General features: G+C 40.6%; 1 protein-coding gene across 2 annotated transcripts in view; it reads left to right on the top strand.

The window, feature by feature from the left end:
• BRWD3 (bromodomain and WD repeat domain containing 3) overlaps positions 1-12,773 on the top strand; it is a 195,306-nt gene that overhangs the window by 64,693 nt on the left and 117,840 nt on the right. For both annotated transcript variants that reach the window (XM_030209053.1, XM_030209052.1), the window contains exons 14-17: positions 2,631-2,784; positions 4,330-4,464; positions 7,751-7,879; positions 10,317-10,542. In XM_030209053.1, coding sequence (XP_030064913.1) covers positions 2,631-2,784; positions 4,330-4,464; positions 7,751-7,879; positions 10,317-10,542 — 644 coding nt within the window. The remainder of the gene's footprint in view (positions 1-2,630; positions 2,785-4,329; positions 4,465-7,750; positions 7,880-10,316; positions 10,543-12,773) is intronic.

Here is a 12,773-nt window from a genome sequence, read left to right as displayed (position 1 = left end):
TCCCATTTATTATTGGAAACAAAAAGTAACACTCAAAAGTATGTTCTCTTTTCAAAAAGGAATGTCCAATCATCCAGATTTTCCATTATCAGGACTGTTCTCTGCAGAGGTTAGTCCAGATAATCGGCATTCTACTGTACTTGTATTTGTGATAAAACACAGTATACGTGTATTCTTGGAAGGACCACATGGACCACGCCTCTTTTCTGTACATTTAAGACCTTGCTTGCTGCCATCTGCGTGTTTGAGGAGACTTCTTCTGAAGTTGCTAAATATAAGTATATGTTGTTTCACATGTATAAGTACTTTTTTTATATGTGCAAATGGTGCCTAAGGTTTTGAAAATTACTTCCATAAAGTGAGAGTTGTGTCTACTTGCTCTGGCAGTTTAACTGCTTTAAAACAATTTGATATTGTTAGACACAATTTACATAAAAAGGATAATTTTATAACGTACACTGGTGAAAAATAGTGTAAGGACTTCTGATGGATTTTGAAAGCGAAAGTATGCATGTACTTGCTCTTTGGAAATTACCCAAGAAAATAATTCATTTATATTTACACCTGCAATTTGGGTGTGCACAGTTTTTCTGGGTAAAATTACTTGCCTGTGCTTGAATTTTCAAACGTTTTGCACATAAATGCTAATGCTGTTCCAACCCCACTCTCAGGAATGAATGCCTCTTAAAATAGCAGATACACTTACACATGTACAGTTTGTATATGTGTCAGTTTACCTGCATATCGGGATTGTTATGTAACAGGCCATTTCTGTGTGTAAAACACTGTTGTAACTCATAGAAATGCTTTTTAAAAGTCACCCTTGTTGCTGGATCTGAGGGGGTTCAAATCTATAAAACAGTCTAACTGGTTAACCATCTTTATCTCACCTGACTAAAATATGTCTACACAAATTGCTGCATGCACAGATTTAGTGGAGCAAAAAAGAAGGGTTTTTAAAATTTAGCCAGTCAGTGTAATATGCAATATTAAGAGCTAAACAGATACATTTATCTTAGAGGCCGATACAGAAAGCTGCTGGGAGCCTCGCTGTGCGATTACCATTGGATGTTACTGGCCAAGCCATGCTGAGAGGGGTATTAATTCATGTTGAAGACATAGCCATGCAGTGCATTGAAATGGATGCAAATGAGGCCATAAAACATTCCATTGCTATATATAGAAAGAAAGGGGGCTTCGAACATGTGCGGTTACTGCAAGATATTTTTTGCCAGATTCGGGGCAGTGTAGCCCAACATGAGCCTCCTGCTCCGATAGTTTTCCCTTCAGTGCCCGAGAAGTGATTGGCTCAGGCACTAAAAGGACTGTGTCCTAACAACACCCCCCCTCCCAAACCCCCGATTTAAATGCATCCCTGTTGTCTAGTGTACTGCCCCACTCCCAACTGTAAAATTAACCTTTCCCTGGTGTCTAGTGCATTCCCTACCTCCAACCTCCCCCCAGCTCATACTTTAAAGGCGGCAGGAGCAATGATTACACACTTCTGTCTCCAGTGCTGCTATCTTGAAAAATGGCAGCGTCCAGCCCTGCGCGGTGCATCCTTGGATGCAGTGGGCAAGGTCAATCTGCTATATAAGGAAATTATTTCCTTATTTGGTAGTTGGATGAGGTGTGTTTTGTTTTGTTTACAGTCGGGGTTGGGGCCAAGGGAAGGGTGAGGGGTGTGCTTAATATCAGGGATACATTTGTCTGGGTTTGAGGGGGTGGTTTTGTCGGGGTATGGGTTGAGGTAGCCGATGCAGACCACCATGATTTTATTTTTTTTTGTCAGTGCTTGAGCTGGTCATTTCTCAGACTCTGACAAGAAAAGTGACATTTTGCAGTGAGCTGAAGATTACTTCCATGATTTTAATGCAGCTGTAATTAGCATGCTTATTGCTTATAGCATGCTATGGTAGTTTTTGAGTACTAATTTTGAGGTAGAGCCATGGCTCTAGCATGAGGCTTTCTGCATCGGCCCCTGTGTGTAACTGCACAAATGACCCATCTTAAACCTAATCACAATAGTTTTGGACAGTTAGATTCAAATGGATATTCAGCCACAACATTAGCGGATTTGGTGAAGCTGAACATCCAGACAAAATTCACCAGTCATTTTGGCTGTCTTTTGGTTTCTACCCCTAAGCCCTTGGTTCTACATAATCTTTGAGAATCGGGTAAATGTCTGACTATTTAGATTCACTCTAGGGCACACTTTCTTTATTGTCTGCTAAAAAAAATAATGTTTGAGTGGTTCTGGGTATTGGAGACTTGCCTCTATTCATGGTTTGTTTTTCATAGAATTGAGGCTCAGGCTATCTGTTTTCTCTTTAAGAACATGGCTGACCTTTTAGGTGTGTGTGACCTAATGGTCTGGGCTTTTTGAAAGGGATGCAGTCCCTAAGAGACCGCACCGATGGTTCTCTTAGTAACGTGCATCCTTCCCCTCTGCAGCAGGTGTTTCTGGTAAGCAGTGGCTGGAGGCTGTGAACACTGTCTTAGCATCATCCCCTGTTCCTGAGGAGCAGAAACCCAGCTTGGAAACTGAACCCAGGACTCTCATGGGTTAGCACATAGTTCTACCACTGGGCCTCTAATTCAGCATTGCTAAATAAATTTGCTTGTTCTAGGAACAGCCTGGTCTCTCTGGAGGACAAGGTGGCTAAGCTAAAGGTCACTATGGTTGCCTGGGACCGCTGTGACACAAGTGTCATCACTGCAGTCAACAATTTCCTTTTGAAAGTGTGGAACTCGTACAGTGGGCAACTTCTTCATATCTTATCTGTGAGTTACAAAACTTCAAACTTGTATAACTTCTGTAAATTCAAGAATGATGAGAGAACATAAATATGCATATTTTTAAAACTGCCTTTGCACTATTGATCAAGCCAGTTGATAGTTGCGTAGAAAAATAAACACAGAGACCCTAGATATTATTTCACTGAAGAGAAAATTCATTTTTTTTAGGAGTGATTACCTATATAGAACTTCTCCAGGATTTGCTGTTGGGGATTGTGTTTTAGGTCTTCCTATATAGTACCAGCTTATTGGGGGGGGGGGGGGGGGGGGGGGGGGGGGGGGGGGGGGGGTGGGGGGTGGGAGAAAAGAAGGCTATTTTCAAACTGCTTGTATTGTTGCAAAGTCTGTGGGTATTTCTTACCTGTAGTTTTTTAACCATTTTGTAATGAGAAAGTATTCACAGATGTTTACATTTGCAATTTTCTGTACTTTTTCCATGGCAAATAACTTGAGTAAATTGGAACGTGTAAGCTCTGCACACTATTATTCTCGCCTGACCACCAGGAATGCCTTACTCAAATGCAGTTAAAATTACACATGTTCTGGATTCCTGCATGTACTTTTACCCAGGTTGAGGATGGGCAATTTTCAGAGAGCCCTGCTATCCTTATAAGTGCTTATTTATCCAGGTGAATGGCTTTTGAAAATTGCTCATGTTGTGGCTAATATAGAAATGTCAGCCCTCCAGACCAGTCCAGATATTAACGCTTGGGCTATGGATGCCTACCAGCAGATGGAGACAGAGACCACTTAAACTTGAGACTGTATATTAGTCCTGTGCAGCTACTCTGCAGCCAGTATGTTCTCAGTCTCCAGTAGAGATTGTGGCCGTGAAGCCTGTGCAGTCAATTGGTCTGGTAGGCCTGGGGAGGGGCCTTCTAAATTGTACAGCTTAATTTTGGATTGGTTACCAATTGAAAAAAAAATGTTTGTTAGAGGCTGTTCTTTGAACTTCTACCTGCCCATGTTTGGGGTGTTGGCCCGCAGGGGTCACTTGATCCCCGTGGTTGTTAACACCCGGGTGGCTGGGTCTCTCCTCCCTTTTCTCCTCTACCTCGTGGAGGACTGTTGTGCCTTGGCTTTCGGTGGTCGCTGGAGCCTTAAGTGCTGTTTGTCTTCACTGAGCTTTTTTTTTTTTCTTCACTGCCAGCCTAGCCGAAAAGAAAAGTGAGAGAGAAACTTCTAGCAGTTCTCTAGGGACTGCTGCTTTGCTATCTGTGCCTCCGATCCTCCTCCTCTCCCTTCGGAGCACCTTGAAGGCCTGCTCACTTGGCTTCGGGGAGCCTGCAGCCTCTGTGTATTGGTGCAAAATGAGCATGCAGTGGTTCAAATTGTGCAGTAAGGAGGTGGTATAACTTCTGGAGCTCCCTGTAAACTCTCCGTTTTAAAAGACATCTTGCAAGAAGCACCTCTGAGGCAATTCTTTTAAAATTAGAACCTAAAGCGTAGTGAGTGAAGCTGAAAATGGAGCAGTGTGGAAAGCATCTGCAGCTGTTGCTGATCGTCTTGGCTAATTTACCTTTATTCCAGGGCCACGATGATGAAGTCTTTGTGCTGGAGGCTCATCCATATGACCAAAGGATCCTACTTTCTGCAGGTCACGATGGGAACATTTTTATTTGGGACCTTGACAAAGGAACCAAAATTCGCAATTATTTTAATATGGTAAGTCCGCAACAGAAACTGTGCTGGGGAACTCTTTGATGTTGAACGCAGGTCCCTTTCCAGCCTTTTTTTTGTTTGGGGGGGGGGGGGGGTACTAATATCTCACAAAAGGAACCAGAATCGTATTAAAAAATATTTGCTTTTGTTGGTTGTTTTAGATCAGTGGTTCCCAAGTCTGTTATGTGAGGGACCTCTAGCTGTTGAATTTTCAAGTTATCTTCAATGAATATTCATGAGAGATTTGCATGCACTGCCTCAATTGCGTGCAGATTTGTTTCATGCATATGCTTCATAGATATCTTCAACCTGACTGGGAGTCTCTAAGACAGCCCAGAACACTACAGCTAGACTCATATTCGGTAAAACAAAATATGAAAGTGCTAAAACCCTACGAGAAAAGCTACACTGGCTCCCACTTAAAGAACGCATCACGTTCAAAATATGCTCCCTAGTTCAGAAAACCATTCACGGAGACGCAGCAGCCTACATGTCAGCCCTGATACACTTACCACCCAGGAATGCTAAAAGATCATCCCGCACATTCCTTAATCTGCACTTCCCCAACTACAAAGGTCTAAAATACAAATTAATGCATGCGTCAAACTTTACCTACTTGTGCACACAGTTATGGAACGCACTGCCACGCAACTTAAAAACGATTTACGAACTAACCAACTTCCGCAAACTACTGAAGACCCATCTCTTTAATAAGGCATACCATAAAGATCAACGAATGTGAACATACACCACTCCTCCACATTTATTCAGAACTGTCTTATAATATCTGCTTGTTATATTACTATCATGTTTTATCATTATCATGTTACCCAAGATTCTTCTGTAACACTAAATGTCTATTTCCTAATATATTTACACCATTCATGATGTATTGTAAGCCACATTGAGCCTACAAAAAGGTGGGAAAATGTGGGATACAAATGCAATAAATAAGAGCAGGCTAGGGAGCCATGATCTTAAATAAGTAGGAATTGCCACTGTACTGAGTGCAATGGAAACTGTATTTTCTCATATGCTGGGCAGTATCTGCACTTAGGAATGCCTACAGCCAATGTCACCTTACTATTTGATTGTCTCTTTGGAATATTTGGTATCTTTCCTTTTGTTTAATAGAGTTCTTTTTTCATTTAACTAGGTTTTATTGTAAATAGCTTATTATTTGGGTATGTTTTCTTTATTCAGCTGGTTGTGACATTAAAAAAAAAAAAGAAAAGGCAAAATATTTAACAGAAGACATGCAAAACTAAGCGAGGTACTTTAGACTGGTTTAAGTTGAGTCTCTATAGTGTCCAGAGAACAGAAAAGAAAAACAAAGTTTGCTAGGTAAGTGTTTGAAGCAGAATGTATTAGGCTGTAAAATATAATCAAATTGTGAAATTAAGGCCTCAAAGCTCCCAGAGCCATTAAGGGCAATCTCATCAACTTATAAATAAACATAATAGACTAATGGTATTAAGGGGGCACCCTGGCACATTTTACAGAATTTCTAAGGGAAAGTTCATATATATATTTTCCTTTAGAAATCTGCCCATGGTTACAGCTGGCTCACACTCTTTGCACAAGCTTTTTGAATGGACTAAATTTGACTGGAAAATAGCACACAAATATTTGTAAATCCAGTATGCACACACCATTTCCTAAAGCCCCCTAAAATACCACCTTAAAGAAGACCTCATCTTAACTCAGCTGAAAGTAAACACACTGTGGTACCTCGTGAACGCCTGGCATTAAGGTTTGCACCAAGGGCAGTTGCACTGGGCCCCCAGGCCACAGGGATCCCCCAAGCCTACTCAGGGTTGCACAGCCTACTGTTGGCTTTGGGATCCCTTCCTGGATTTCTGCCTAACGTGTTAACACCTGACTTGGTGCTTACTTTTAGGTGAGCTAAGAGGGGTAATTTTCAGGCAGCCCTTGTACTTGATAAAGTGCTTTTGATCCTCACCCTGTAAATCTTTGGTAGAAAAACCAAATTATTCATATTCATAATAACATGAATTATATGCTTTATATTAGAGACAGCATTTGTGTGTTTACTTAGTGTTTGGCACACAGATTGCACAATTGTTGTGTCCTGGTTTCAGCTGGTAGCTGTGCCGAATACAAACCCCTAGTGTTTCCTTGTGGATATAGAAATTGGCACATTCTCCTGCTTGCTGCAGGCTTCACATTGTGTTGAGGAGGTGGTCAGGCCCATCTGAGATTAAAAAAAGGAAATAGTGCTTAGTAGATCCTGTTCTTTTCTTGGTCTCGGAGAAGAGAACTGAAGGTTTCCATTTACCTAATCAGCAGTACAATAACGCAATAACGTAATAAGTGACAGCAGATAAAGACCTGAATGATCCATCCAGTCTTCCCAACAGTCACATTCATTATCATTTCTTTTTTTTTATATATATATATTTATTTTTGGATTTGTTACAACAGAAAAAACAAACCATATGACAAAATATCCAATTAGATAATTTTTCCAGCGCTATAGTAAATTGCATATAAAAATGGAACAGTTATTATAACACCCCCCCCCTCTCCACCTCCCCCTCCCATCCCCCCTTACACATAGAGAAAGCTTAAGTGTCTCTTTTACTGCAACAACACATTCATTATCATTTCAAGATTTAAATCAACAACGAACATGATACTATATACTTGATCACGGTCTTTCTTTGGTGTTTCTGGGACATAGACAATAGACGTCCGCCTGGCTCTGTCCTTGTGTTCCAACTACTGGAGTTGCTGTCAAAGCCCACTCCAGCCTATCCAAATCCATCTTGTCATTTGCTGGACAAACACCATAAAAGTTTGCCTGGCACTGTTCTCCAAATTACTGGAGTTTCCGTCAAAGCTCTCTTCAGCTTATCCTAAACTGGGTTGCTATATGTGGGACTTGGACCATACAAACCAGCCCAGTACCGGCCTTAGCTGATGCAGCTAGAGTTGCCATCTAAGCACCACTTAACACACATGATATCTGCCTCGTCTGTCTTTCTAGTTCATTTTATCCCTTGTAAGCCACTCATAAAGCCTTCCTAACACTTTTTTTCTGTTTTACATATTCAGTTTGTATCAAAACATTTTAAGAAAAGTGATTGCAGAATTAAGCTAATTTGTCCCAGTGTGATGCCTGATATTCTATTGTATAGGAAGTATTCCACACTTAGAATATGGTTGAATTAAGGTGCATTTGATACTCTTCAGTTTTGTACACGTTTGGGACAGTAAATTAATGGAACTGACCATAATTGCTGCTTTTGGATGTTGTATGTTACAGATTGAAGGCCAGGGCCATGGTGCTGTGTTTGATTGCAAATTCTCACCAGATGGACAGCATTTTGCTTGTACAGACTCTCATGGGCACATGCTACTGTTTGGTTTTGGATGCAATAAACCTTATGAAAAGGTGGGTGAACAGAATCAGATGTGTTGATTGCGGATGGGTATAGACAGTGGAAGAAGATAGGCCAATAGGTCCATGTTCTGTGCTGCGTGACACAGTTTCAGCTGTTAGGGAGCTGGAAGTGAGAGCAGGGTGGAGATTAGCTTTTATTTATTTATTTATTAGGATTTATTTACCGCTTTTTTTGAAGGAATTCACTCAAGGCTGTGTACAGTAAGAAATAAATCAATCATGAGCAATAGACAATTACAGCAGTAAAATATTCAAATAACAATACAAATTATTTAGTTATTTATTTCAGTACATTTATACCCCGCCTTTTGCCACAGTGTTGCAGCCCCAAAGTGGCTTACAATGAACCAATTAAAATAAATACATTACAGTTACATTTTAGAAATTAGTATGACATAGTATACTACTTACAATATCAACACAATAGGTAATAGAACAATTGACAGTGTAGGGTACAAGCAAAGATGGAACATATAGATAAGTAAGAGAGTAAGAGGAGTTAGAAAATAAGGGGACTAATTTAAAGAAAGGTGCACATGAGGTCAGAGAGATGATTAATTATTATCTCACCTAGGGTAGGAGTGGATAATCATGTCCTGCTGCTGCAGTATGTGCAGCCCCTGTCACTCCTTGTGTGTGTTAGTTACTTCTTCCATTAAAGGTCTGGTTGAAGAGCCAAGCCTTCACCTGCTTCCTGAAGTAGAGATAGTCTTGTCTTAAGTGGAGCCTTTCATGGAGTGCATTCCAGAGCGTGGGGCTACTCAGAAGAAGGCTCGCTTGCGGGTATCACATCGTGTAATGCCTTTTGGAGAGGCTTAAAGATAGTCCTTGAGAGGACTTTAGTGTCCTTGGCTCTCTTTTTCATCAAGCACTGCCATTTCCTCCCCTCACCCTCCCTCAGACAGTTTGAACTTCGTGGGTGTGGCTTGGATCTCTTTCAGGGAGAGAAAACTAACAACTTATAGCAGCAGCAGCTTCAGAGAGCATTTTCCATCTCACAGATAGGCTGCAGAGAATACCTTCTCCTGCTTTAGACTTAGTCTCGCCCACCCCTAGAGTGACATGTCTTATATAACCTCCCTATCAACCCACTCATTACTTTTACTTCACCCATTTCTATTCTTCTATCACCTTCTCCCACTACTCCAACCAGAGTTACACCTAATCACACTGACCACCCTTCAACATCTTCAGTCCTTCTGTGACTGTTGTCTTGTGCTTGACTGCTTAAATATTTTTAATTTAAATGCTTTACTTTTTGTCTATTAGATTGTAAGCTCTTTGAGCAGGGACTGTCTTTCTTCTGTGTTTGTACAGCGCTGCGTACACTTTGTAGAGCTCTAGAAATGTTAAATAGTAGTAGTAGACTTTAGTGTCCTTGGCGGTGTGTAGAGGATCATTCTATTCTTCAGGTACTCGGGGCCATTTCCTTTAAGGGCCTTGAAGATCAGACATAGAGTTTTAAATTTAGCCCTGTATTGTACTGGTAGCCAGTGAAGTTTTTGCAAAAATGGTGTGATGTTTGCTACTCTCAATCAGCAGGTTCGCTACTGGGGTGAGGAGAAGGTAACTTCTTTCTGTAGTCCTTTAACCTAAGTACAATAGATGAATCAACCACACCTTCCTCATGTATCAACTTCTGTAGCTTTAGCTGCTATTTTAATGCTGCACCACTATTTGGAAGGAGCAGGGAGATAAGTTTGAAGCAGAATGCATGAGGCTGTAAAATATAATCAAATTATATTTTACAGGCCTTCTCTTGTAGTGGCAAAAAATAAGCAGCATATATCTGTGAGCCCTTTTCATAAATACTGTGTGAATTATTTTTGGCACTGCTTAGTGGTAGTTTCTTTCTTCATGTTATACTGTATGTATATTTACAGTTTTTTCAGGATATTTGATACACATATTCAAATACTGCTACATAAATACAATATGACATTTATTTTGTTGACTTAATCATGTATCTGGCATGAAAATGCTAGTAGAACTAGGGGAAAGCTAAGATAATTTTCAGAGGATTTCAAAACTTAATTTTAAGTACCTTTTGAATATTGACTAGAGCTGAGGGCCAAAATTTAAATGCCTAGAAAATGGATGGTACAAGATGGTGGGATCAAGAGAAGCAGCTTAAGTGCCTAGCATTGATTCTATGCACTAAAGTTTGAACTTGGCTGGCTAAATCTAGGCTTTACAATCACAGGTATAAATATGGCCAGTTAACGCTCTTCAGCTGTCTTCTTATGTTCCAATCACCTTCTTACCATCTAGAAACCCTCTAGATCCAGGAGGAGGACACAGGTTTACCTCCTTCCAGTTTGGTCTCTGTTATTGGCTGACTGTTTGGTTCTCCAGCATTTTTGGTAAATTAACCTACAACTGAATGATAAATGCGTTGAGCATCACATTCATGTATCCTTTCTTGTAGATTCCAGATCAGATGTTCTTCCATACAGACTATCGACCTCTCATCCGTGATGGGAATAACTATGTTCTGGATGAACAGACACAGCAGGCTCCACATCTCATGCCTCCCCCTTTCTTGGTAGATGTAGATGGAAACCCTCATCCCACACAATGCCAGCGGCTGGTTCCTGGGCGGGAAAACTGCAAAGATGAACAGCTTATACCACAACTTGGATACATCGCTAATGGTATCTTTTATGAGCTTGCCAATCTGTTCCCTTGTGAAAGATTTATATTGATTTAGTAGTAGCTCAAGGTGAGTTATATTCAGGTACAGTACTACTACTACTACTATTTAACATTTCTAAAGCGCTACCAGGGTTGCGCAGCTCTGTACAATTAACAAAGAAGGACAGTCCCTGCTCAAAGGAGCTTACAATCTAAAGGACAAAAAGTGCAGTCAATCAAGATTGAGGCAGTCTAGATTTCCTGGATGGAGGTACAATGGTTAGGTGCCGAAAGCGACATTGAAGAGGTGGGCTTTGAGCAAGGATTTGAAGATGGGTAGGGAGGGGGCTTGGCGTATGGGCTCAGGGAGTTTATTCCAAGCATAGGGTGAGGTGAGGCAGAAAGGGCGGTCTGGAGTTGGCGGTGGTGGAGAAGGGTACTGAGAGGAGGGATTTGTCCTGTGAGCGGAGGTTACGGATAGGAGCATAAGGGGAGTTGAGGGTAGAGAAATACTGTGCCTGAATACCTCAACAGGGCTTACCATTTTTGTTCGTGATACAATGGAGGGTTAAGGGAAATTGTATAAAGTATGTGTTAATAGTTCATGCACTGATTATGTGTCTTATTCATTAGAAGAATGGCATATATGTGTGCATGTGTGTACATATGTGTTTAAACACCAAAATGCTGCCTAACTGCTGTTCTGTAAATATGTGTGAATCTTAGAGGAGGATGTACACGTAGGCAGAGTCTGGAACTGAACTCACATTTATTCTGTAAGTTATGCACATAAGTTACACATGTATCGGCAGCACTTAGGTGCACATATGTCTGCTCAATGGCTGGCAGAAGGGCTCATGCCTAACTTATAGGTGCATATTTCCCCTGTTATGCTAGTAGTCTATAAAGCTGCATGCGACGGAGAGGGTCAAAGTACACAACACAGACAGTCCAAAAAAAAAAGCACAAAGGGCTCCCAAGAATGGGACAAGTGTACTTTATTAATGACCTGACACGGGCCATGTTTCGGCGTGACTAACGCCTGCTTCAGGGGTCAATTCAAACAACACTTTGGCACTATTTCTCGACGTTTGGAATCACTGTGTGTTTTCACTGTCTTAGTCTAGAGTGGACAACTATTATATTGAGTCACTACACCTATCATTTGTGCAACCATTCACATATCTATTGTTGCTTGATTGACTCCTGAAGCAGGCGTTGATCACGCCGAAACACAGCTCGTGTCGGGTATTAATGAGGTACATTTGCCCCATTCTTGAGAGCCTTTTGTGTTGTTTTTTTTTTTTTTTTTTTTTAACAGTAGTCTATAAAGGAAATTAGGTGCCCTCTGGACACCTGTTTATAGGGGGCAATTCTATAAGTGGGTTCTTAAGTAAAACTTACGTGGTGCCCAACCTACTGCTCTAACCACTAGATAACTACTACACTGCATTTTCGTTGGTGAGGCAGATTGAGTAAAATTTGTGCTTTTCTTCTTAAATTGTCTCAGATCCTACAACTGTAGTTCATAATTTTAAGTAACTTCTAATGACATGTAAACTAAAAAGTAATTTATAATCTTTTTTGTCTACTACTGATATAGCACTGCCATACCATCTTACATGGGATCATATTTCTTTAGGTAATATAGTGCTGCTTCAGGGATGGAACAATTCCAGGAGCAGGCTACCTGGGCACACAAGATTCAGAAAAGCACAACTAAAAATAAAAAAAAACCAAAGGACAAGATATGGAAAAGAACTAATAAACAACAGGAAAAAAAATATATATACAGAAAAGTGATAAAATTAAGAGACATTTTCCTTGATTCTCAATTTTTTACTGCTCTCTACTTTTTTTCTAAACTTATGTCTACCTCTGTTGCTTACACATCAGCAGTGAGCTATGAGCTCAACTTCGAGCTTTAACATGGTAATATGGCTTCGGTCCTCTTTAAAGATGATAAAAGTAGCCCATATATACAAGGGCTGAGCCCACGGGGTAGGGGTCTATTGCTCAACCATCTGTGATTTTTTTTTTTTTTTTTTTTTTTGTTCCTTCAATGACCCGTTTTGTATGTGAGCCTTGTTCCTGAGGTGGCGGGGGGGAGGGAGAGAGAATAAAGGGAGGGGGGAAGGGAAAAGAGGGAATGGAGAAGAGGGAAGGGATAAGGGAGGGGGGAAGAAACATGAAACATTGTGTTGATAGTAATTCTTATATGATTTGCATTAGTGTATATTAAAAGATCTGA

This window comes from Microcaecilia unicolor, chromosome 7 (genome assembly GCF_901765095.1).
Source record: "Microcaecilia unicolor chromosome 7, aMicUni1.1, whole genome shotgun sequence".
In the NCBI taxonomy this organism is placed as follows: Eukaryota; Metazoa; Chordata; class Amphibia; order Gymnophiona; family Siphonopidae; genus Microcaecilia; species Microcaecilia unicolor.
Note: the sequence above shows the minus strand (reverse complement) of the source record. Positions and strands in the feature narration are given on the sequence as shown.